General features: G+C 40.4%; 1 protein-coding gene across 1 annotated transcript; it reads left to right on the top strand.

Annotated features, from left to right (window-relative positions):
- Window positions 1–94: 94 nt before the first annotated feature.
- IARS2 (isoleucyl-tRNA synthetase 2, mitochondrial) lies at window positions 95–26615 on the top strand. Its single transcript, XM_040060745.1, has 23 exons — window positions 95–298; window positions 782–904; window positions 1766–1922; window positions 2890–3038; window positions 3128–3177; window positions 3277–3386; window positions 3472–3562; window positions 3931–4046; window positions 5112–5281; window positions 6074–6164; window positions 6368–6519; window positions 7471–7631; window positions 14914–15016; window positions 15625–15718; window positions 20936–21044; window positions 21826–21928; window positions 22891–23016; window positions 23388–23519; window positions 24090–24196; window positions 24934–25079; window positions 25231–25421; window positions 25988–26132; window positions 26245–26615. Exons 1-23 carry the CDS (start codon window positions 95–97, stop codon window positions 26397–26399), a joined length of 2985 nt encoding a protein of 994 aa, XP_039916679.1. The 3' UTR covers window positions 26400–26615.
- The last annotated feature ends 101 nt before the right edge of the window (window positions 26616–26716 follow it).

Raw genomic sequence — 26716 nt, 5'->3', positions numbered from 1 at the left:
GAGGGCCGAGCAGCCGCCGCGCCGCCCGCCCGTCGCGGCGTGTCCCCTGCCGCGGCCCGTCGCGCCGGCGGAAGCGCGGCCGCAGCCCGTGAGGATGCTTCGGGCCTGGCGGGCGCCGCCGCTGGCGCGGGCCCGGGCCGGGGCCGCCCGCGGCTGGGCGCGTCCCGCCGCCTCGGAGGCCGCGGCCGAGAGCCGGGAGGACTCCCGGTACCGGGACACGGTGCTGCTGCCGCGCAGCCGCTTCCCCGCGCAGCTCCCGGGACGGCTGCAGCCCGAGACGGAGCTGAAGACGCAGCAGGTGCGGCCGGGCCGGGCCGGGCCGGTTCCCCCGGGCCGCGAGTCCGGGAGGGGCGTGGGGCTGCCCCGGGCGCTGCGAGCCCCGGGCCGGCGGGAGGGCGGGGGCGGCCGCCGGGGTTTGTGCTCGGTCCCACCGAGCAGGGCGAACTTCTGCTCTCGCCTGGCCCGGCCGTCCCGGCTCTTTTTTAGGAAAGCCCGGGTTCTTGAGGTTATTTGTCGTTTGGATAGTCGTAACTTTGATACAGTTTGTTTTGGAGGAGAGTAACGAGCGTCCGGATAGCGTAGTGCTAGGATAATAATCTCAGGCCTAATATTTCACCCTCTTCCGGCTTCTACATACTTAAAACCCACTAATGTCTTCTCTTGCAGAGTTAGAAAAGTGTATTTGTTTGCCTGTCTGCTTTTGTTGTAAATTTTACATCCAGGCTTTTTGGAAGTGCAGAGACTTGTGATGGTTTTGGTCTTTTTCTTGTTGTTTCTACAGAAATGCGGTTTTTCGGAACTGTACTCATGGCAAAGGCAAAGGAAGACAAAACAGGAATTTTGTCTGCATGACGGACCACCCTATGCCAATGGAGACCCTCATGTTGGCCATGCATTAAACAAAGTAAATATTTTCTTGTTCATACTTTATTCTTGTGAAGTGGTAAAAACTTAATGTCGTGTGCTCTGTGTTCTGCATTCCCATTTAAATCAATAACACTTTTAAATGTTTGGGGGTTTGGTAGCTGGGGTTTTTAAAAACCGGTGGTATGGGTATGTGGATGCTGTATATTGCCATGTTGACATAGATACCATACCCCAATACAGATACCACGTACTGAATGCCAGTGTTCATTTTGATTCAGCCCTGAGATTCACGGCATTACACTGGCCACAAAGTGAGAAAGACTCAAATTTTGAGCTGTCGCCCACAGCTTCTCACAGTCACAGTGCCAGAGCTTGGGCTGCAGAATGCGCTCTAGGCCAGTGCTGTAGGTCCAGCTCAGTGTTTTAAAAATGAGAGCTAGTCAGTTCAGCTAGTCAGTCAGTAAAAATGAGAGCTTTGTTCAGTTCAAGTCTCGTGAGTTCATAAACAGCGTCTCTCAGTTACAACGGTTGTGAACTCCTCAGATCAGAGATCCTCTGAAGATCTGCTGATGTACATAATTATAGGCAAGAAAAATAAAAAATGCAGGGTCCTTGGATCAAGGTGGTTTGGGTTGGAAGGGGCACTAAAGATGATTTGGTTCCAAACCCTCTGCCATGGGCAGGGACATCTTCCACTAGACCAGGTTGCTCAAAGTCTCATCCAGACTGGCCTTTAACACTTCCAAGGTTGGGGCACCTAGAGCTTTTCTGGTCTTAAATATAAATTTATCCTGCAGCTTTTGATATTTGCATTTTTTAAACAGGAGGAGCTTAATTACAAATGTGGCTGCTCCACATGGGGGAGCTAAAGTGGTAACAGACCCTTGTGGCTTTTCAGATTTTGAAAGACATCACCAATCGCTTCCATGTGATGAGAGGTTATAAAGTGCATTATGTGCCAGGGTGGGATTGCCATGGATTGCCGATTGAGTTGAAGGCACTGTCGGAAGTCAAAGGAGCTGAAACTCTTTCACCAATGGAAATTCGGCAGAGAGGTAATCAAAGGCTTTTAGACTTTATTGTGGCCTTTCCTATTAGCTGTTGGTGACATTTTCTGTGATCACTGGGTGTATTTGCCAAGCAGATAGAGCAGGCTGGAATCTGATGAAATGGGATAATTTCACACAGGCTTAATTTGTTGCTGTAATAGGCATGCAGAGCATTGACCCTCGGTTTAAAATAAACAAAAGGAGGGCAGGGGATTTGGATGTCTGCTATGATTAACTGTATAGTGGCAGGAAGCTGCTGTTTATCAGATCAGTGTCTTTTTGGTTTTTGAAGGCTGAATTTGATTAGGAACTGAAAGGATACATGTAGAAGTGAGGCTCCTTCAGGACAGCTTGGCTCAGTATCACAAGTGGGAATGTATTAGCTGACTGTTTTTATCAATCCTACAACACTATAGGGGGGATCCTTTTGGAGAAAGTCTGCATTATATGGAAACTGTTTTAAAGAAATAATTTCAAATACAATGTGGGTTGAAAGGCATCATCGTTCAGCTGCAAAGCTTTTTGTAATGAGCAATTGAAACTGCTTTAATTTGAAACTGGTATTGAAATGGACTAACTTATTTTCACATGTATGTTACTTTGAAAATTTTGGATCAGCATCAACAGAGGGAGTTAACTTTCACTCTTTCACTGATTTTGAGGAATTTTTCTTCCTAACAAAATATATTCCCCTCTCTGCCTTCCTTAAAAGGAAAGTTTATAGTCTAAAGATATGTGCTTAATGTTCCTGTGTTAGTGAAAAAGTGCCACTCCTGGATCCATTTTACTCTTTGCAGTCAGTTTTTGTAACAACCAATCTGAAATGTGTGTGGATTTTGAACCATCATAGTTAGGATATAGGTTCACTACATTCAGCTTTTGCTTTACTAAAAAAATCAATAGTGCATTTTAAGTGGTATTTTATTGACCATAGTGTACTAAACCATGTGCTTAATGGAACCATTCCCTTCAGCCAGAGCATTTGCAGAAAGAGCAATTGAGAAACAGAAATCTGCCTTCATTCGTTGGGGTGTCATGGCAGATTGGGAAAACTGCTACCTTACATTTGATCCAAAGTATGAAGCAAACCAGCTGAAAGTCTTCTACAAGATGTATGATAAGGTATGTTGTATTTCTGTGAAAGTCTGTATTGATTTTTCATTAATTTTGTTTCTCCTAACTTTCTTTTTTCCCCTCGCTGTCCTCTCTAGGGTTTAATTTATCGCGACTACAAACCTGTGTACTGGTCCCCTTCAACAAAGTAAGTAAAATCAACCTACTATTTTGTCTTCAAAACTTTAGCAAGGATGCCAGTAGCTTTTGATGTTGCAGTGTGTAACTCGTGTTTGCTGTGTACCAGAACAGCCTTGGCTGAGGCAGAACTCGAGTACAACGAGCAGCACGTCAGTCGCTCTGTGTACGTGAAATTTCCGCTGCTGAAGTCGCCGCCTAAGCTGACTTCTGTGATAGGTACGACTTCCCTGTAGCTTTAGAGACGGTTAGCTTTGATTTTTGTTCGAATTGTGACTAAAGTACTTCTGATTTACATCTGTAGATGGATCATCCCCTGCTAGTGTGCTAGTCTGGACCACGCAACCTTGGACTGTGCCAGCCAATCAAGCAGTTTGTTACATGCCAGACTCAGCGTAGGTATCTCTCACTTGGTTCAGTTGTCTGTGTCAGTCCTTACTGGTATTTAGCAGCAAAATTAAAACGTTCTGGACTGACATTACAGCTTACTTTAGGCATCTTTTTTGGGTTTTGTTTGGGTTTTTTTTTTGTTTTAAGTGATGCAATTGTAAGCTTTGTTCTACTAATATTTTAATTTCTGCCTAAATTTTTATTAAGTTATTTTTCCTTCACGAGGCAATGTTACCTTGAAACTTTTGAGGTCTGAGTGAATTGGACATGTAAAACATGCTTGTCTGTCTTTTAGAGACAAAGCCTTTCTCAGATTGGTAGCTTTGTGGTGTTTGTAGTTATTTAGTATCACAAATGCACGTTTACATTGCAGATACTCCATTGTAAAATGTGCAGCAACTGGACAACGCTTCATCCTTGCTGCAGATAGAGTTGAATCTACAGCTGCTGTTCTGGACACACAGTTTGAGGTTATATCAACGTGTAAAGGTAGGTTTTAATATTGTTAATCTTAAATTGCCCAGAAATCTGCTCATAGGTGTCTGAGAACTGCTTCAGTTTTGATGGATTAAATGTGCTTATAATTTGAGAATATGCTTCACTAAAATAATACCAAGAGGAGGAGGAGGAGTCTGTCAGTTTTACTGTTGGTGTATTGTAGTTCAAATTATCATCCGTAGATTTCAAATGAATTTTTAAAATCTCGATTCATGCTTGGAAAAATGAAATGTAGCGTGCAAGTCTGTTCCGTATCAAAATGTTAATTACACTGAGTGCAGTTTGTCCTTCCATCCATTGTTGATGACAAGAGGGGGCTAATTACAAGTACGACTGTTGAGATATTTTAGATGGCTGTTGTCTGTCTGGACAAACTAAAGCAGTTGAGTTGGCATCCTAGCAAACTGCGTCGTGGCATTTCTTAAGAGGCAAGCTTGGCATTCAGTGTCATGAATTGGGATTTGGTGTGTCATTTGTGAGCTTCATTCATTTGACTCAGTCAGTGATTCAGTGCTAGAAATACGCATTTGTGAAGGAGCTGAGGAATCTGTTTCTATAACTTTTAGTTTTCTTTTTTTTTGGTGTCTTTCCACGCCTTCTCTTTCAGAGGAAGTCTTGTTTTTACCTAATCAAGAAACTACTGGGGGTGTTTTTTCTCACAGCTTCCATCGTTTTGAATCACTTGATTTACTGATAATATCAAAGAGTAGTAGAGTAGAACTTTCTTAAAAAGAAATTTCATATTGTAATCTGCTCTTTTTAACTTCCCATATATTCAGTAATTAATTATATTTGTTACTTTTCTGTATTTGTCTTCCTAACTGTGTGATGGCAGTTCTTAAACGTGTTTCTTCTAGGAGAAAGTAATTCTTTGAACACCATTTTGTCATGGCACATTCCTCAAGCTCTGTGATTCTTGACTTTCAGCAAGGCTTTAATAATAATATTTCTTCTGTGGTTGTTTTTTAACCGCTTGTTCTTTTTCTGCTCTCTGATAAAAGAAGCTGAACGCATGAATTGTGTTTCTCAATTTTATCTTCTGTTTGTGTTTCTCAGGTACAGATTTGGCAGATGGTTCTTGTGCTCATCCCACCATTCCTGGCAGAGTCTCTCCCCTGTTACCTGCAAATCATGTGACCATGACAAAAGGGACAGGATTAGTTCACACAGCCCCAGCTCATGGTATGGAAGATTACAGCGTAGCTTCCCACCATCAGCTACCCACGGTACTTTATCTTTTCAGCTGTTGCTCTTGGTTTCCTGCAACTGATTGACTGTGTGCCCCTAAAATTATTTGTTCTAATTTGTGCATAAAACTTGAAAATGTTTTGAAGCATTCACAGAAGAGTGAGCATCGCTAATGGCCTGCAGGAATACAAGACTAACCTTAAAGAAGTGTGTACGGGGATAAAAGAAGGAGGTTTCCTTCTGCTAATTAAATATTAGAGGGAGGTGTTAGAATCAGATTGTTCTGCTTTTTGTGTGGTTTTGTTTTTTAAAGGAGGGCACAAAAAATGTTTCTCAGATATTGACTCTCACTACTCAGAGTTGTCTTTTACATGCGCATCAGTGAGTCATCAGTTATGCAAGTCATTGTTCCTTTGGGGTTTCTTTCCAGCAAAGTTTGTTTTAAACACATACAGAGGTACAGCTCATTTATGCATGGCCAGTTTGTGATTGACGGGAGTGAAGATTCAGGGTATGGGGCATGGGGACAGTTAGGTTTGCTTTTATTTTGCACTGTTTATTTGAAAAGTCACTGAAATACCAGTGGCCACATGATGTATGATAGTTGTAGTATGTGTGCAAATGCAATGGTGCTCATTTCTTCTGACACCTAAAATTCCCTTGGCTGGTAGATTACCAAACTGCAGTTCACTACATCTGAAGTGTGCTTAAATATTTTGTTATTCATTAGAAAAGGAGTCATCCAGTAGAGTATTTAGCTCATTTTTGAATACCAAAGAGATAATTAATTGCCACATGGTATTTTATTGACATGATTTATTTATTTTCAGGATTGCCTTGTGGATGAAAGTGGATATTTTACAGAAGCAGCAGGTCCTGAACTTAAAAACAAGAATGTCCTTGAAGAAGGGAATGAAGCTGGTGAGTATTTGATGTGTGACCATTTGTTACTTCATTAGTTACAGTCCTGCAGGTATGTTTTGAGAGTTTGTACAAACTTGGTCATATTTTGAATACAGATGAGGTACAGGCATTTCTCGCTAAGTGTTGATAATGTTGAATTGAGGTTAACAGCAGCCAAATGTTCAAACTGAAATTTAATCCTGCCTCATTTTTCCTCTCAGTCATTAAGATGCTTCAAGCAGCTGGCAGTTTGTTAAAAGAGGAGAAATACGTACACAGTTACCCCTATGACTGGAGGACTAAAAAACCGATGATTATTCGTGCCAGCAAACAGTGGTTTGTAAACACTGCAGATGTGAAGGCTGCAGCACAGGTATGTAATTTGGCTTTCTTATGAGGCACTTTAAGACAGCTGATTCTATTTGGAATCATCAAAAACATCTTGCTGTAGCTCCCTCCACAATATGTTCTTCTCTAGGGTTTATGAACAGTAGTTGAAAAGTTTTAATTACTTGTTGAAGTAAAATATGTTGTCAATTTTTTTGTCAATGTTGATATAATCCAGGGTAGCTACACTGGCTGGTGTATTTGCTCATTGCATTTACAGATGGAGCTGCTGATTTTTTTTTCCCCTACAGCATTTTTTAAAAATATGATGTTTCGAGGAATTAAATTACAAGACACAATTTTATTGCTATTAAAATTACCTTTTTTTTTAGGCTAGCTTTATGTGGCCAGACATCTTTCTTTGCTGCCCTGTTAATTTTGTCACAGTCCTATTTTAAATAACTTTAAAGCTTGGGCAAAAGAACTTGAGCAAAAATAACTTTTGTTCTTTGAAGTTATGTAAATCCACACAGAAAATTCAGACCAGCACCTTAGGGTAAGAATGATTTTATTCTAATTAGGGCATGAGGTGTGTATTCCATATTCATCTTTATCCAGAATGGATGAGAACATTCCTCAGCAGGGCTGGGAATGAGTGGTAGCCCACTACAGACAGTTTGTATCAAGGTGGGTTTTCAAAGTAGACAACAGTGCCAGATACAATCAGCTTTTAAACTTCAGATTGAGTCACTGATGCCACTTTTAACTCAGTTTTAGGGTATGTCTGCTAGAGAAATCAGAGAACTGGGGTTTGGTTGGGAAACACACATTATATGCAGCGTTCAAGTAAGTTATTGAAGAGCATCAGGCAGTTGCCTGAGAATGTGTTGTTTAATACTGGGAATGGGAGAGTAGATCTGGCATATTTTACTGGCAGCATAAACATTATTTGTGGGAAAGCTGAAGCATGTTCAGCAGTTCAGTGTCTCCTTTATAGGATGCACTGAAAAAAGTGAAGGTGATCCCTACCTCTGCAGTGAACAGGATGCTGGAGATGCTGGACAGAAGGACGTTCTGGTGCATATCACGGCAGAGATGCTGGGGCGTCCCGATTCCTGCTTTTTATCAGAAGAGCACGGGAGACTGCTTGATAAACAGGTACCTGTCTATCCTCTCTAGCTCTGAGAAGTGACAGAAGGAGCACTGTCTGTTGTGCTGCAGTTAATGGTATTATAAAACTTAGTATTTCAAGTAGGAGTACATGCTTTTACTTGTAGTTGTTTATACACAGATCTAATTTAGCTGTAAGTTAGAACAGTCAAAAACTTGTTGTTGGAAGTGACTTGTATATAAATAATAGGAATCAATTTACTTAGATACTTAAGTTACCAGAAAACTCCCCTTGAGATTAATTGCTGCTTTCATCCCTCATCTTCAATGAGCTGACAGTCATGACTGGCCTTTCCATTTAAGCAAACAGTGAAATGCAAGTTGTGGTTAGAATAGATGGCAGCTGTAACTGTAGCACTGTACATTGAACAGTCCAAGTACTGTGTCAAATAGCTTTTTGTAGTTAAGTGACAGTGAGATCTGAAGTGGAATAATCACACTGGTTGCAGAATGAATGAGAGGATTTTGTTTCAAAACAAAATTAGCAGGTTTTGAAGACCAGCCTCAAGTGTAACTGACCCTTAGCTATATGATTTGGTTTGTCCAGATCTTCAGATGCTAGCCTGATTCTGCCATCTTTTGGTTAATAGTATCCAGATATTGCAAACACTGCATTTCAGAAATTCTAGACAACATAACTTAGAGGATATCCAAGCTATGCTTTAAAATAAGAAAACTCAGCCAAATATGATCCTTTTCTGTCTTGTAAGGAGTAATAGAGTTCTGCTTTTACTTCTTTGGGGAGCAGGAGTTTTCATTTGTGAATGCCCTCTAAGAGGTGATTTCATAAAAAGAGTATTGTGGAGTTCCACATTCATTGAATTAGTTCCATAGTTTTTTCTGCCTTGATAGGTGATGTAACTTCGTTTTGTACACCTTAACTTTACAACCTTTTGTGAAAATTCATAATAAGTTTTCATAGCTGGAGATGAACATGAATACTGTTGCAGGTAACTTTTTTTTATTCTGGTGTTGAGTAAATGTAGTGCAGGAGACCAGCATGTTTTCCAGAGGCTGTACTGAGCACACAAGCAGTAGATAGTAGACAGTGGTAGGTGAGGCTCAGGGTGTGGAGAGCAGGGAATGGACTTTAGACAGATAGTCCTTAACTTCACCTGGTGTGACTGGGTGTGTAGGTGCAGAGAGATGTACTTTGGCTCTCTCCCTGTAGGCAATAACTGTGAGAAAAGACCACAATAGCCACAATGTCATTTATAGTGCCTGGATAATGCTGGCACACATCAGAAAGTAAATGGGTGTGGGGTTTGTGAGGCGTAAAACCATTTTACCTGCAAAAAAGTGTTTGTGTCTCTATTAAAAACTACTGTTTCCGAGGAATACTTTGTGTGTTCTGGTTGAAGAGTAGGCTTGAGCGTGTGCATTGCTTAAAAATTCTTAAATATATCGTTTAAAAAAAAAAAGTATAATGAAAACTAGTCCAGCAGTTGGCACTCAGATGTGAAGGGCTCCATGAAGCAAGAGCTCTTTCTGGACACTGAGGAGCTGGGACAGAAAGCATTTGGAAGAAGGGATGTGTGGGAATTCCTTTAGATTGTAGTAAAATCGCCTTGAAAGGCCGTGAGCTGTATTAAAGTCCCTGCCTTTTGTGAGTGCTCGAGCTGTGTGAGATTATTCCCGGAACTGTGCAAAAGGAGACAATCGCAGCATTTTGATGTGGCAAACTGCCATAGCTGAACACCTCCACCTCTGTGTGTAGGTGTTGGCCCAGCAGTCAGACTCGTAGGGGAGTGAAGAAGGGCACAGTGTGGTGTTTTTGGGTGGAATTGATCTGTGGGATAAAGAGGGACATTGGGGGAAAAGCCAGACATACTCCAAATGCTTGAAAAGAGATTTATTTTATTTGACTCACAGCTTCAGACATTCATTTGTAGCCAGTACCCTTTACTTCTTACTTCGCTTACTCTCGGTGGAATTTTCAAGGGAATTGTAAAGCAGTCATTAAATATTCTAAAAAGTTTGAGCTGAAGTATTTGTGAAGTCAGCTGTAGGAGACTTCTGTAACTGGAGTAGAAGTGCACAGAATATTGGCCTATAGAAGTGACAGGCAAATGCAGAAGACAGTCTGTCAATTCATAGGTCATTTTCCTGGACACCAGTTCTTATTGAAAAAAGCAGCTAAGCCTGATTGTTTTGTTACATTTGCATTACCATTTTGAAAATCATATTACATCAGGTTGCTGACATCGTTTCAAAGAAGTTTCATACTTTCACGGTCTGAATAATTAAAACACCAGTAAGTAATTTGCATTTCAAAACATAAGCTGTTTATAACTTGAATGCTGGATAAACCACCTTTCAGTAGTAGCTGCTGTAGAGTTTTTGAGTGACTATCAAAAGTAACAGCATCTCCACTGGAAGTCAGTGTAGTCCACATGGAGTTGCTGTTACATATGAGAGCACCAGTGGTTGATCTTGAGTGATCCTGTTCATGTATCACCTGTAAAAAGACTTTTAAAAAGAAAAAAAAGAAGTCCCTAAAATAAACTGTTGTTTTCCTCTGAGAGTTGTCCCTGAATTTGTCACATGAAAAGCTGCTGAAAGCCCTGCTTTCAAGGTGGAACTGCTTTCTCTGACATGTGTTTTTGCCACACCAGCAATCCAGTCCTTTTAAGTTAAAAACCAGGAGGTAGTTTGTAATGTTTGATGCAGAATCTCCATGAGTCTCCCTGCTGCTGTGCTCCCTCCAATAACCCTATAAGATTTTTGATTCAGTGGCGTTGTCATCTGTGGTTAGAAATTTAATGTACCAATGGTGTTTACATTCTTTCATTCAGAGTATGCTGCATCATATTGTGACCAGGAGTGTAAAAATTATTATTAAAAACCCCTTATAGGAAAGAGAGAGAAAAGAGAGAACACTTTTTCATTATTGCCATTTTCAGTAAGAATGCAGAGGTGAGATTCTGTGGGATTTTTCTGCAGAAATGGAGAAAAAGGATTTTAAATAATTTAGAGTACATGCACAAATAGATGCTTACACTGTGTGACAGCTTTTAACATTTAATAGATTTCAAGAGAAAACATTCTCCATCTAGAAGAAACTCTGGAACTCATGGAAAAAAAGGAAGAGCTCCAAAACTAAAATGTGAGAACTGTATTTCCAGTAGTAACTCAGCCTAGGTAACAAATGTGAGATACATACTTTAATCTGACCTCATGCAATAACTGCTTTACAAATTCACTCTTCAGATACTGGTAATAAATAGTAATACTGCAAAGATTATTCTACTGCCTCACAACTTTCTCCTCTTCCCTGTGACTTCGATTAATATATAAATTAAATCTTTGAAAAAGAAAAACCTGACATGTTTTTGAAGGAGGTCTGTCCTGTGCTCTAATTTGTTTTTTAAAATAATAAGACATTTCAGTGAATTACAATTAATAGCAGCTTACCATCCCTTAGATACTTACAGCTGTAGTGTCGACGTTCTTGTAGAGCAGAAGATAACTTTCCCTCTTTGCTGCTGTTGGGAAGGAGATGGAGAGAACATCAGGCTCTGTATTCTTCTGCTCCTGACTGTATCTTAATGCTGCCTAATTTCTGTTAACAGATTAAATAAGTGTGCAGCATAATCAATATCGGGCTCCCGGGTGATTGGCTGGAGCCGTGGTAGCGTGAATTGCCGTAGGGGTGTCAGAGCCTAGCAGGGACACGTAATGCAAGTTCTTCCCGATAGCCTCTGAATACAGGGCAAAGTTTTACAATGGCCTTTATGGCTCCCTCAGGGAATTATCACGTTCACCTTGAAGGCTGCAGATTATAAAGTGATGAGTAGTTATTTGAGCAAGGTGGTTTTCACTTGCACCTCACAGAAAAGTACTTTGCAAAATTCCTGCTCCTTACAATGCAGATACCTTAAATAAAGTAATTTCTCTCTTGTAGTAAAATTAATCATAAGTGTCCTGCGAGAAGAGCAGGAACAGACAGGAACAGGGGTTGTGTTTGTTTGTCTTGTGTTTTTCCAACTGTAGGAGGAAAAAAGATATGTTGAAAAGGTACCCTGTAAATTTTTCATCTAAACTACCTCCTCTTATAAAATGCTTGTAAATGTTCACTTATATTCTGCAGGGAAACACTGTATAGGGAAAAAAACTTGCACTGCTAAAATACGATTTTTTTTTTTAAACATGATTTAAAACTATGATAGAATTTTGAGAATATTGGTCAATAAAAAGTTGACTTCACAGACCTTGACTCCTTATTTCTTGTAAGTGATTGATAACACAAATCTGACCTTCTTTTACTTATCTGAAAACTTTTATCTGTAGCATAATGGTACCTGTTGGTTCTTGTGCAACAAAAATGTCTTAAAATAAAATCTGCTCTTCATAAATTAATAGTGTAATCTTTGCATTGCAAAGCAATATACTTGATAAAAGGTTAGCCCATAGTACATTTTGTGGGAATGGTGTATCTACAAGGGCACACAACTCTTGTGTGACATTGGCAATACTTACTGTAAATGAAGGCAGGCATTTTATAATGGTTTCCCAAGGGAGAGTAATAGCAAGGGTTTATTTCCTTCTTGTCTTTCCCCTCCCCTCCCCCACCTCTGATGGAAAGGAAAAAATTGTTTCTTAAGAGTATATTTCTATATGTTAATTTTGGTCTATAGCTGGATTTATCACTTTTATAAATCCCTCCAAATATTGATATTGTGAAATACCTGTTGAATATTTAAAAAATTTATAGGTTGAAAATTAATTCATCACTGGAGTTTATGTCCCTCCGCTGGAGTGTATTTGCAATAAGAGAAAGTAATGTGGAGGACAGGCTTAGTTCCTGTTTAAATTTTCTGCTTTACAGGATGTGCTGGTAGCTTTTCTGTACTAATTGTGGGTACGGTTCCTGAACAGAGAATTTTTCTGGCTCTCACTGAGGCCAGAGCCATTAGCTGAGCACTGAATTACTTCTCACATGAATCACTCAACATACACAAATATTTTACATGATAATAAACATGTTTTAGGGTAAATCATCCTCTTTTGAATTTAGCTACTCTTGCCTTCTGCTGGTGAGTTCCATGGGCAAGACTCAGCCAGTGAGAGGATGGCATTGAAAAACTGTGAAGAGAACTCTTGAAATCCTCACATGAGGACAACTGGTTATCTGTAACTGTCTTCAGATATACTCTGATAGTGTATTTGAGAGGAATTCAAGGTGGAAAATTCTACTGGCAAAGAGTGAAAAATAATATTGTGTATTGCTGTCTCTAAAATGTTCCTGGTTGCTGCGGTATCATCACAAAAAGTCAGGGTGTAAATCCAGCTTTGTCAGTGGAAGGTACTGATCATGCAAAAGACAAATTCAGTGGAATAGTTTAGTCCAGGCTGAAGAAAATTTCTTTTTTGTTTTTCCTGCGAGCTTTCTGAATTTGAAGATTTAGGGTAAAGGCGTAAGGGTTGCACATCAGCTATCTGCCAGAATTGTACCAGGACTGGGATTGTTGTTTGCTTTTATCTTGGAGAAGTAATGCTCTCACAACTGGAAGTATTGCCAGGCAGGCCTCTGTGCAAATATTTCTGGAAAAAAGTGGTACCATTCAGAGGTGGAGCTCCTCAGTGTTGTTTTAGCAATATAAATGTTAGCAGATACATTACAAAGCCATAAATTGTGTCCTGCCACTACTAAAGTGGAAGGTGAGTGATGCCTGTGCTGGTTTGAAAGGGGCAGAATGGGGATGGTGCCAGCTGGATGTCTATGTGTGGGTGTTGCCTTTCCCTGCAGAGAACCTGCTGGGATGTCCTACAGGAATTTATTTTGAGAAGTAAATTGATTAATTGATGATTGACACAAAATTGATGGTCTGTTGCTGCAATTTGAGCAGTCAAGAGCAAAACTGGGTTTTCTTCTTGCTGTTGCACCTCATGTCATGAACTGAAGTAATTTGTTCTACGTGTTCCTCTTAGAGAACATATTTTCATGCTTAAACTCTGGGTAAGAGTCCATTAAGTGTTTTAGTGATGTAGCTCAGCTTATTAGCAGTGCAGTAAAATACTGTGCTGAAAACCAAACACAAAACCAGGTGATGACTGAAGATCATCTTCCTTCTGTGTTTTCAAGATAATTATGCCAGACCATTATTTTATTTTTTCCCCTTTTGCAATTCTGTGTCAAGAAATTAGTTAACTGATTAAATCATCTTTTCTTGAGTTACAAGCCTCTGGTGGCCTGGGTAACACAGCAGGTTTAGTTTGAAGTTGGCAGGTCATGATGGTCTCCTTAAATACAGTAGATGTCTTAAAAATCACCTCTTTATCAAGTGCTCTGTGAGTCAGAAAGACAAAGTGTGTGGGGTTCCTCTTTGTTTTTTTAAGATACCTTAATTTATGTCTAGACTTGGCATTAAGCAATATTAAAAATCAATTCCTCGTAGCCTTACCTACTGGGGCCAAGGATTGAATATGTCATAAATAGTGCACAGAACTGCACACCTTGAGATTGCCTTATCTGTTCAGATCAGAAAAAATGCTTAGTTAACTTTTTAATTTTTCTCATTTCCGTAATATCTGTTTATTTCAGGACCTTTGTCCTGTCTGGCGCTATATGATATGAACTCATAGATTGCCTTCAGAGTGTAAATTGAATGGTTTATTATCACTCCTCTACTGCATGCAGAATTTTCAGTTTCTTACGCTATTTGGATTAATACATTTATATTTATTACAATTTAAAAGATATATTGCTAAAATGGGGGAATTCAGGCAACTGGAAGCCTTTTATATATATATATATGTATATGTATATGTATATGTATATGTATGCTACTTGAAAAACTATCATTTCCTTGCTCCTTTCCACATGAGTTCTCGAGGCCTCTGTAGCCAGTAGGAAAAATAAACCTGTTGTCAAAAAGAGCAGATATTTTGAGGGGATATAGTTGTGAAGTTTCTTTAAATTCAAGGTCAATAAATAGCAAATAAAATGGATTTGAGAAGTTTGAAAGCTGCTGGCATCTTTTCTGAGTGCTCCAATTAGGGACTATTTGCAGAAGAAGATACTTGGAATCCATGTGGGTTTTTGTATGTTGTACAAATCCTCCCATCTTGGAAAGCAAAAATACAAAGTCGTTATTGCTGGCAGGAAGTTCTGTGAAGTCTTGTCTGGATTAGAAGCTGGAAAATCACAGGTTCTAATAGCTTGGTCCGTGTATCAGCGTCTCTCACTGCTTTGGGTCTGGGATACTTGTGGAAAGGTGTGGTTAACTCCTCCATTCATAAACCCCTTTTTTTCCTCCTTCTAACCCAGTGAAACCATCACAGATGTCATCAAAATAGTGGAGCAGCAAGGGACAGATGCATGGTGGGCCCTCCCTATCGAACAACTCCTGTCGAAAGAGGCTGTAGCAAAGGTAAACTTCTGACTTGAGGTACAGTAGGTGCTCAAGAGAGTTGAGTGATGGGAAATAATAGAAAAACTCTGTTCATTCCCATGATCCTCATCACTCTTGTACCCTCACGAGAAAGTATCTTTTGAAAGGAGTATTCAAAGAGTGAGATCTGAGTGGGGCAGAGTACACACAATTGGATTTGTGCTGTTAATTCAGGGCAAGGATCTCCATCTTCCTCCTCTTATATCAGGAAGAAAGTGACATCCTAATTAACTAAATTATGAGCCCAAATATGTATTAGGTCTTGGTCATTAAGGTGGATTAGAATTTTTATTTCGTTCTTCCTAACTTTTTATTGTTCTTTACCAGTTGTGTACTTAAGCTGTAGTGCTACTGTGCCCTCTGAGGTTTTCTTTGTAATTTTTCCTTGCCCTACTGATTTCCATCAGTAATTATCTGAAAACTCTCGTCCAAAATTGTCTATGTTATTTTGTGTTCACTCACAAAGTTGGTAACAGAACCTGTACAAAACTGGTCCAGAAACCAAATTAGCTTTATTTCTAGCTTTGAAAAGCATTGATGATATAGAGTATTCTATTTGCATTATTGAATAATTGTTCTCTCAATAGGCTGGTGGTCGTGATGTTTCGGATTATGTCAAGGGACAGGATGTCCTAGACATTTGGTTTGACAGTGGAACTTCCTGGGCTCATGTTTTGGAAGGTAAAGAATTCCTATATTGATCCTTCTTTTAAAGTACTTGGAGAACAAAATATAACTGTTCTGTGTCAGTATTGGTGTCAGCAAAACTGAGGCAGATTGTGCCAGCAGCAAGCTGGCTGTGACTTGTAAAGCTGCTTTTGCTTGTAAAGATAAGGATTTAATGTTGGCAAACTAATTTTCAGCATAATTAAAGTTGAGGTTTTTCTAATATTCTGCTCTAATGATTCTACTCTGTGTGGTGTACTGTGTAACTGCTAATCACATCATACTTGTTTTGAGTGGAGAAGTGTCATGGCACAGACAGATAAGTACTTTGCTGCTAGTTGATAACTCTTAAATTGTTTTTAGTTTACAAAATTCAGTCTGTGCTTGTCTGTGCTATCTGAAGCAGAATAACACTGAGATCAGCTGCTGAGTCTAAATAAGTTTTATAATTTAAAAGTGTAGGTGTGCTTTTCCACATTTGGTTACTTTCAGAAACTAAAGCAGTATATTGTGGCTTAAAATATTTATACTTGCTATATGCTATTTATGGCTCCTACTGCCAGTAGTTGCTAATCAGCAGGTAGCAGATAGATATTTGTATAAAAAATGTAAAATATACACTGTTTGCCTGGAGGATAGTGCAAAGTCAGGAGTCCTTTCTAAAGGAGGAGTCTGGTCCCATACATCAAGTCTGTTGGACTTTAAACCCTCTGTACACAATTGCATGATAACAATCTTGTGGAATTATAAAACACGTTAGTACCAGAGTTTTATTTCTTAGCAACGTGGTCAGGCCACAGTACCATCAGCAAACATTAATTTTCTAGAAGACTTATACATATATTGAGGTTTATGCTCTTTAAAAATGTTTCTGGTTGGATTTTGAAAGGTATAACAAAGTATTGGTATTTTATGCAGTTACAAACCTGAATTGTTACAGGGCTGAACGCCTCAGGCTGCAAAAGCTACCTCTGATCCTGTATAAAGGAGATAACTTTTCATAAGGAATAGCAGAATCAAGTCTCTGGGTTCATTGTTAATTTATGTTAAGCTCCCATATGGATTCTGTAGTGTCTAATAAATGTTGGGATTATTACAGTAAAGACTTCTTTTTCCATGGAACCATTAAAAGTTCTTCTTTTCATGAAGTTTGCTGGAGCTTGGTGAGTGTAAGGCATCTTCTTCTGCTGTGTGACACAACTAGAGTGGCCCCACTGCTGTAAAAGCTGGGCACTGGCTAACCAGCAGTGTAACCTCCTAACCCTGTTTATTCTCAGAAATGACACAAAAATTGCATTACCTTTTTATTTTTGTGTAACTGAGGCTTCCAGCCACTGCCAGAAGTGAAGTACAGTCTGTGACTCATATCCAATTACTGGTTTAACTCAATTTTTATGAAACTTTGCAAGAGAAGTTGTTGAGTTAAGAGTTTGTCATCAATTTCCCACATGCGCTCCAGTTTTTAAAGCTTTTTGCAGAACTTCTTCCAATATCAATGATAATCAGCATGGCTTACAGCCAGGCTGATGGGTGGGATTGTTTTCCAAAGCACTCTTGGAGAAGATGAAATTCATGGAGAAATCCATGATTGCTTAGAGAATGTCATAATGGGAAGAAATAATTTTGTTGTAGAAGAGTGATAGCCGAGGTTGTTGCTGCCTTCTGAGGTCAGTGTTGGTGGCAGAGTTTCTTGCACAGCATGAGTTACTTTCAGGGCAACTGCAGGATATAAAAGATGGCTAAAACTGAGACTAATGTTTGTTTCACTCTGCCCTGTACTCAAGTTATTGGAAATTCTAAATCAATGATGTATTAGTAAGCAGCAGGAAGAGCAGATGTTAGAGATTTCCTGTCAGTTCCAGTCTTGTGAAAATAGTTCCTTCTCTCCAGCATCTCTGCCACTCAGGCCTAAGTTTTCAGTGCACTTGACCCAGCAGTGTCCAAGCTTGCTAGAGGTGCAGTTGTTACAAAATGAATCTCTGTAGCTGATGGCCACACAGATTGCTGTCAGCAAGTGCAGCAGGTTGGGAAGGGGGTGAAGAGGGGCAAGAAGAGAGATTCTGCTGAATGAGGTTAAAGGAATTGCTCAGTGACGGCCAAGCCCAACGGTGTAAATCACAGCTTGCATTACCTTTTGCCCTTGCACAGTCCTCTTTCTAATGCTTGCCCTGCTGCATCACCTTCCAGGGACTGGGCCTATTTCTGATGGACATGGCTTACTCTTGTTCCATTAATTTATGGCTGGCTTCCTTTTTCCAGCCTGGGTGTGCCTAAGGTACCACTTGTAGCTAAATGACAGATTAACCAAAACATTATACGTCAGCAGTGTGGCAACTTGCACACTGAAATCAGAGATTTGGCTACTAGATTTGTAGTCACAAACCCAAAATTGTACAGCTACAAGTAGACTGTGTGTGAAATAAACACCACTTACTGGCATCACTGAGAGCAGATCCACAAGTGCAACGTTCTCTGAAATCCCACTGCCTCTAAAGTTTCCTGGGGATGCTGTTTGCTTTAATGCTCCGTTTGCCTAACACTGTTCTCACTAAACAGTTTATTGTTGTGCCTTCTCATCCTGTTTGTTTCTTGCTACACACGCCTCTAGTATTTTTTGTTTTGAAGAACTGTTTTATGCAATATTGAGTCCAAATACTTCATACGTGGATAACTGCATTTTCACAAAGCTGCTGTGAGGTGAAAGAGTTAAATCCACTGCTTCCAAAAAGAAGGTGTGCTAAAAGCAAAATTTCGTTCAAAAGCATGTGCTAGTTTTAAATACTTAATGCTGTGGTGCCCAACACTTTTTCTGTTGTTGTTCTTTTGCTTTGAAGTTCAATCTTTTGGCAGAGCTCATTTCAGTAGCTCCTTCTGGAGCATCCATTTAAGAGAACTCTTTAATGTCTTAAAATTCTCCTACATTTTCCACATTGGCAGAGTGCCATCTTCACTACAACCTTGAGATGGTTTTTTTTTTTTTTAATATTTCATGTAAAAATGCATACTGGACTTTATTGTGTTGTGATTTGCCACTGGTAACAGTCAGATAGCTTTCTACCCACAGTTTTGTGGGTGTTGCAATGATGGTAGTTTTTAACATCATAGCTTTTTTTCCCTATCTTATTGGCTAATGTTTAACTGAATGAATGTGATTATTTTACAACTCACCTATCTAAGTGTTTAAACTTTTGTGCTGACTGAGAGGCTTGAATTTATCTTAGCTGGTTCATTCCTGGCATTAAAATACAATACGTTTAATCTAAAAGTCAAAGTCTGTAAGATCAAAGATATGGAATCTTGAAATCCAAACCAGAAGGATCATAAATTGTAATTCTCTTTAATGACCTATGTACTATACCTCAGTTAAAATAAACAACAGAAAAGTCTCTTTAGGGTTGTTGGACATACTTTTCCATTTACCAAAAAAAAAAAAGTACTTTTGTAATTAATTTATACATAACAATCATGACTTTAACAAAACTGAGGAAGGGGAGCTACTTTTAAGGCAGGTTTTGTATATGCAACCCCCATGTTTGTATTTTACAGATAAAATGTTCAGGCCTCTGTTAACTTTGCAAGCACCAGTAGCCAGCTTGCCAGATGTACTAGTTCCTGTCAGAAAAGCCCAATCCAGTCTGCTGTTTGTAATCAGTTGTTTGTTGAAATTCTGCACTCCTCTAACTACTGGCATCTCCATGAAAAGTTCACTTCTCTAAAACCAGTGGCTAGTAAAGTAGTTGTAAGTAACAAATGTGTTGTTACAGATTTTCTAATGTTACTGTCTTCCTTTCCACAAATATTCTTTTTTTTTATCTTGTCCTGACAAGTATTTTTGCAGTCTCTTAATACCAAGGCTGCTCCTTACTTACTGTACTTCTAAACCCCAGAGTCTCTGAATAAGCAAATATGTAAAAACTGTAATATCCACCCACACATTTTTCCTGTGCTACCTGGAACTGTGTGGCCTTGACCTTTGTAATGTTGAACTTCCCTTTATTGCAGGATGGATCTAAATATCGAAACTTCCATTAAGTTAGACAAATAAATCAAGCATGTCAGAGGCAGAAAGCAGCATTGTCTCAGGGGTCCTAGGAAGAGGGGAAAACAGGAGATAGTGAACAAAAATTGAGTAGAGAAACTTCTGTCCAAATATTGAGAAAGCAACACCATCAACCTGTAAAATTAAAACTAAATTCCTGACAAATACATTTATGGTTTTGCACCTTTGTAGGCTTTGACTTGCATGTTCTGCCGTGTTCCACATTACTCTGTTCTCACTCTGGTGACCTGTCTGGGATTGCTTAGGACAAGAGGGACTTTTTGAGTCAACAAGTTTTGTACCTTTTTGTACAGTGACTGAATTCCACCAGTAAAGCCATTTAAACTGTGCTGTCCTTTCTCAACCCTGTGGAATAGCTGCGTTTGCTCTTCTGCCTTTAATGTGCAGTCAGCTAGCACCCGGCCTGCCTTGTAGCCCAGTTTTCCTCTAAAATACTCATTAGCTCCACTTGTTCTTCCCTAGCATTCCTCTTTTTTTCTGTGCATTTACGGGGAAAAATATTTCTATTCAGCCTTCACAAGAATAAGCTAAACAAGCCAGGCTTTTCCAGTTGCCTCTGTCCAACAGGCTTTCTTGTTTCCCATGTTGTCCTAACTCTTTCCCAAAAGTTTTAATCTTCCTGGAACACCAGTGACCAAAAATGTAAATTCTGTCACAGGTGAGCTGTGGTCAATGCCAAAGTTTCCTGCCCTCCTCTGGAAATGCCTTTCATGGGCTGGTTGGGCACGTTATATCTGTGCCTTGTGCCCTGAGTAGTTCCAAATGGGGAAGCTTCAAATGGCATAAATTATATTTTAATAATTGCAAAGTATGTGAACTTTTCTTGGGTATTCCAATTTGTTTAGGAGTTACTTGGAAAGTATTCTGAGAACTTCTGTGAAGCAATCTGACCGTGATAGCTTCTTTTCATAATCTATTATTTAGTTTCAGAGAGAGCAAACTTATTTGTTAAATTCTGGAGTGTAGCAAGTTTTGGATGTTTTTAAAAATTGTGATACTAATGAATCCCTTGCATCATGGTTAAGTAACCACACACCATTTAGAAAAGTAACTTACCTACTGGGTTTAAAAAAGCAGATTTAAGTGTTACTAATCACTTTCAGAGATTCTTTGTGTTAATTGTTTTAAGTTACAAGGTCTGATATTTCAAATAAGATGTTCTGGTTTTAAAGGTGCAGAGCAAAGAGCAGATACATACCTTGAAGGAAAAGACCAGCTGGGAGGTTGGTTTCAGTCCTCTCTCTTAACCAGTGTGGCAACAAGGAAAAAGGCACCATACAAGTAAGTGTGTGGATTGCAAACACATTTCTAGTCCATTTATTGAATACTGGGCTTTTTGAAGCGTCCACAATAGTGTATAAACAAGAGAAATCCATCCAGTACCAAGTATCTGATTCATGTTCTTACATTTTCAGTATAAAGTTTTTCTCATATTAAATAGTAATAAATTTACTGGTTTAACTTTTTTCTTTTATAATTCTAATAATGTTTTCATTCTTAGTCATTTGGTAATTGCATTATCACATATAAGTCTGGCTTTTTGCCATCTCTCCTACTCCCATAATTAAAGAAATCCTTTGGGAAAGTGCAGTGTGCAAATCTTCAAAGATCACTGACTTGTGAATTCAACATTAGGCTGTAGGGATTTGGGAATAGCTGTGTGCTTGTGTTCTGCTGGAGCTGTGGCACACCATTTATCTCCTGGAAAATGGAAAGCATAGGGAAAGGAAATGTGGCTCAGCTGCAAGGAGGCTGTGCAATTTTGGGAAATGTATTGGCTTAAAAAGTAAATAACACTTTAGTCTTTAATTAATCTGAAATACATGTGGATATCTAAACAATCTGTCGCTTGCACAACAAAATTAAATGAGGAGAATAAAGTTGTTTGCTCTCCTTGGATGGTAGTACAGGGTATATATTCATGGTCGGTTGAACTCAGGGGATGAACCCTCAGTCTCACCAAAACAGGTGTGAGCTTTGACTTAAGAATATCCTCATTAGAAATCTATTACTAGCATAGATTTTTCCCTGGTTTTTGTTTTCACTAAAATCTTTGCTGCAGGACTCTGGTGGTTCATGGCTTTACTCTTGGCGAGAAAGGGGAGAAGATGTCCAAATCTGTTGGCAACGTGGTTGACCCTGATGTCGTCATCAATGGAGGAGAAGTAGGTCAAGCTCCTGAGTTTGTCAGGACTGCCACTCACAACTTTTCACTGCCAGATTCTGCAGCTATCTTGTGGTAGAACTCTGTCAGGCTCTTCTTTGGCTATACTGCAGTTCCATTTGGCTGGACTGAAAACCTTGAATTGTGTTGCTTCTGCTGTAGTGCAAGAAAACCCCTCACCTTCATTCTCTGCTGACAGAAAAGAAAATTATGCAGAGGGTGTAGAATGTTCCTTTTTAGCAGTGTTGATGCAATAATGTAGAAGAGGAATAATCAAAACAAAATTAAAATAATGAACCTCTGCTGTCAAAGTGACTGAAGCCTACCATGTGTGGCTGGCAGTGAAGCAGTCAGATGTAGCAGTTGCACCTCAGCAATCTCTTGCTCTCAAGCTGTTATTGACTTTGGAAACTTCATTCCATGGTCAGGAAGGTTGCACTGCCAGTGATGCTCTGAACTTCCTTCCCTCCTCAGTCCTGCTGTTGCTCTTTCTGAGGCTGTTGAGCAAATTTTGCAGCTCGCTAGATGAAAGAATCAATCCTTGCATGACTTGCTTAACTGATCAATTAAAACACACAATTGTTTCCTATTCTTTCAAAAAGGAGAAAAGCCGTTTTCAGAGTTGAAAACAGTCTGAAGGGGAAGAAAAACCTTTGTAGTTTTAGATATTAATATTGCTGTTTTAATGATAAGCATTCAAAGGATTTAAGGCTGCAGCTGAGTTTCCCTCAGCTTCCCTGGGTTCTAGCACTGCCTGTACACAGTGCTGCACCTGTGGGCTGTAGCCCTGCTCAACAGTAACTCCTGCTAAAAGAGGGGGAAGCCTCCAACCACAGCAGCCTCTGGGCACATGGACAGAGTTTTAGGTAGATCTGTGAGGAGCAGGGAGCGGGACTGGATGATCCATATGAATCCCTTCCAGCTGGAGATACTCTATGGCTCTGCTTTCCTGTCTGTCCTCAGGACCACACCAAGGATCCTCCATACGGTGCCGATGTTCTCCGCTGGTGGGTGGCGGAATCCAATGTTTTCACAGAGGTGCTGATTGGGCCTGTGGTGCTCAATGCTGCCAGGGATGACATCAACAAGGTAAGAGCCACTAGTGCCAACACTGTTCAACCCAACAACAGGTCCTCTGTGTATCATCTGCAAAGCTTTCCAGTCTTGGGACTAAAGAAAGCTTTTCCAAGCTTATTTAGGGAGGCGCTACTGCTTTTTACAGCTGTGGGTCCAATAGCAAAGTGCGCTGAGAGAAAGATTCATTTTGCAGCTTTGTGCTTTGGTAGCAGCTAGCCTTAATTTTTCTGTAGGTCCTTTTGCCACGTGTTCTTCATAATGCCTTTGAAACTATTCAACCGGTGCTTTTGAAAAGTAATCAATTTTAGCTAATGAAGGAATATGAGCATTTTGTGTTTCATCTACAAAGGCTAATAATGTTTAACTGCTCTGGGTTGTTCTAGCTCCGGAACACGCTACGCTTCATGCTGGGAAATGTGGAGGGCTTCAATCCAGAGACAGATTCCATCCCCCCTGCAGAGATGTACATAGTGGATCAATACATGCTGCACTTACTGCACGAATATGGCAGCAAGGTATGGGGGAAGTGTGTTTGGGTGAACACGTGTGAAATGTTTTCCATTGGTTATATCTTCTTTAGGTGTGTGAGTAAAGTGTGTGTGTCAAGCAGGCATATTACAACCACAAAGGATCCTTCAATGCAATGTGCACGCTCTTAAGCCCACCTCAATTTTTGAGGAAGACTTTAACATTGTTAACCTGGACATCAACCAGATTTTCTCACTCACTGCCCAAGGCCTCAAGTCTTTAAAAATAGTTAAAGATAGATATTTAAAAAACCAAACAAACAATAACTAGAGCTTTGGAAATTTGTTGTTGTACAGAACTTTGTAATTTCTGTCACTCAGAACCATTCTGCTGAAATCATGGACATAGTTTCTGGGGTTTCCCCTTTTCTTTCCACTCAAACTTGAATGGAAATTATTTCTTTGGCCTAAATATTAACTGACTTAACTTTTTTCCTCTCCAACAACCTTTTAAAGTTTCTGCTCCTCATTCCATTTTCTGTAAGTTTAGTTATCAGGGGCTGTCACTGTATGCTGTGTGATGCAAACCAATGCACTGTTCTTACCTCCCTCTCCCAGGTTACAGAAGCCTACAACCAATACGATTACAGCAAAGTTGTTCGACTGCTGCAAGCGTTCTGTTCCAAAAGCTTGTCTAACTTCTATTTCAGCATGATCAAGGACAGGTGAGTTCCTTCCTGCTGCCTTTAAAAGGGAGAAAAAGAAAGGAATGGGTCTGAGATGGAGGTAATAAGGTTCCAGGTGAACGCTGAGTGGTTGTCATTGTTGTGCTCTCTTCTGTCCACTGGTGGTACTGAACACTTCAGAAGGTCATTAACTGAGCATATTTAAAGCCAAATAAATATTTAAAGACAGTCTTGGATCTATATTTCTACCCAGAAAGGGTGTGGATCTGAATTTGGGAAGACAGGAGGAAGGGCAGTTAGCTGTACAACTGAATGCATTTATCTGGCTTTTTAGGTCAGTAAAAGAATCCTAAGGCTGTGACAGATCTCTGTGTAAATGTGCGAGGGCTGTTTCATGGGGTAGGAGGGGTGGTTACACTCATCTTCAGTTGCCAGAACGTGAGTAAAGGTGGAGTGGGGGGAAGAGCCCTAATGCTGAGATTTACAGATGTACCAGAGCAAAGGGCTGACAGCTGCAGGCTCAGCTCCCTGAGGACAGATTCCTTTTCCCCAAGTTAATAGGTAGAGAATAATCTCCTTTCCTGTGGCTGCAGATGCAGATGGTCCTGCCTGTAAGCCCACTGTGCTTGCCTAGGGAAGGGCACTCCGGAAAAGCTTTCCTTAGAGAGGCTGGCTCGGTCAGACTTCTGTACATGCAGGGGAAGTCCCAAAAGTGTGGCTCTTGAGCAGAACCATGAACCTAGGACTACTTTCCAGCTTTCCCTGCTGTCTTGCAGGCTCTACTGCGAAGAAGCGAAGGATCCCAAGCGTCGTTCGTGTCAAACCGTGCTGGCAGAGGCTCTGGACATCGTCGTCCGCTCCTTTGCACCCATCCTGCCCCACTTGGCAGAGGAGGTTTTCCAGTACATCCCTTACAAGAAAGGTAAAGCACATACCACTGCTAAGCCATTCCTTTAGTGTACTGTTTAACTGCACAGTTACAAGGAATGCAATTACAGAAATCTTTTTTATTCTTTTTTATTCATTCCATAAACACTCAAATAGACTAAGAGTTGCTTTGTTTTACTTTCGAGACTCAGAGGGTGTGTTTCGTACTGGCTGGATTAACGCAAGCTCAGCGTGGAAGAAGCCTGGCATTGAGGAAGCAATAGAAGGTGCATGTGCAATGAGAGACTCCTTCCTTGGGTCCATCTCTGGCAAGAATGCTTTGGAATATGAAGTCATCATTGTAATTGAGCCTGGATTGCTGTTTGAATTAATGGAGGTAAAAAAATGCAGCCAGGAGTAGTGGTGTCTGTGTGAAAATATCCTGCTTTGTACCTACCAGAGAACTGCAGAGCAGTTGAGGGTGGAAGGCACTGCTGGAGCCTTCCAGCGCAGCCCCTTGCTGCAGGCTTATTTAGAACAGGCTGCCCAGGCCTCTGTCCAATTGGGTTTTGGATACTTCTGAGGATGGAGACCCTACCAGCTCTCTGGGCTCCCTGTGCCAGTGCTTGACCACCCTGACAATAAGAAATCATCTGTGTGGTTTTTTGGAGAATGATCACTGCTGGCAATGCTCTAATACAGCATCCTAAGGTGGGATGCTGCTGGCCTTGGCCCTTGGGAGAACAGAATGCTGGCTCATGGGCAGCTGCTTGGCCATCAGGCCCCTTTCTCTTGGACACTGCAGTTCAAAGTCCATCCTCCTGCTCCTGGCAGGAGTAAATCAGACTCCTGGTTCAAACCCTCCACTCTGATTAGGAACCACAGCTCAGTATGTATTTTATAGAATGGACGGTGCTGAGAAACAGAAGCAAGTTCCAAGTCTGAAAGTTCTCTGTCCCCCAGGCACTGCAGGCTGAGGAAACTTCCAGTGTTTCTCAGCTGAATGAGATAATGATGGCTTCCCAGACAACCCTGCTGAGTGAGTTCCCCAAAGAAACACCTTCAGATGCAAACATCGTAAAAGGGACCTTTCTGATTAACTTGGAAGGTAAGAGAACCATTCCAGACAGGCTCCTGCACTACAGCATGGGGTTTTTCATGGCTTGAGTCTTACCTACAGCTCCAGCCTCTTCTCTCACCAATGACTTTTTCTTTGACAGGTGGTGACATCTGTGAACAATCTTCATACAAAGTTATAGCCCGACCCATTGCCAAAGCAAAATGCCCTCGCTGCAGGAGATACACGGCCGAGTCCTCAAGCACTCCCTGCCCACGGTGCCTCCAAGTCCTTGCTGCTGGAAAGGGGAGCACGTGAAGACAAAATGCCTGTGCAAAAGCTGCTCCAAGGTGGCTAAAGCAGCAGGTTTGCATACTGGAACCTGTAGAAGCAGATGCTTAAGCCCCAGCCTGAACAGGAGTACCATGCATTTTGGGGAACCATGTGTATGTATATATATAAATATATATATATATATACACACTACTTGTGTATATCACTTTTCAGCTTAATAAAAAGAGTGGTTAAAAATAACTGACTGATCTACTTGTTCTTAGCAACCTGTGTTCTGTGGAAAAGTTCACTTCCATTTAAGAGAAAATCCCCAGTGAAGCAGCTCTTGTTTAATTTTCATA

The sequence above is a fragment of the Hirundo rustica genome, chromosome 3, assembly GCF_015227805.2.
Source record: "Hirundo rustica isolate bHirRus1 chromosome 3, bHirRus1.pri.v3, whole genome shotgun sequence".
Lineage (NCBI taxonomy): Eukaryota > Metazoa > Chordata > Aves > Passeriformes > Hirundinidae > Hirundo > Hirundo rustica.
The sequence above is the reverse complement of the archived record's forward strand: the minus strand, read 5'-3'. Positions and strand labels throughout refer to the sequence as shown.

Excerpts from the sequence above, each read along its gene's own strand:
- IARS2 (XM_040060745.1), top strand. The coding sequence starts at position 95 with ATGCTTCGGGCCTGGCGGGCGCCGCCGCTGGCGCGGGCCCGGGCCGGG. Across the intron at positions 25,422-25,987 it reads TGCTGTTTGAATTAATGGAG|GCACTGCAGGCTGAGGAAAC; the intron begins GTAAAAAAATGC and ends TCTGTCCCCCAG. Across the intron at positions 26,133-26,244 it reads CTTTCTGATTAACTTGGAAG|GTGGTGACATCTGTGAACAA; the intron begins GTAAGAGAACCA and ends TTTCTTTGACAG.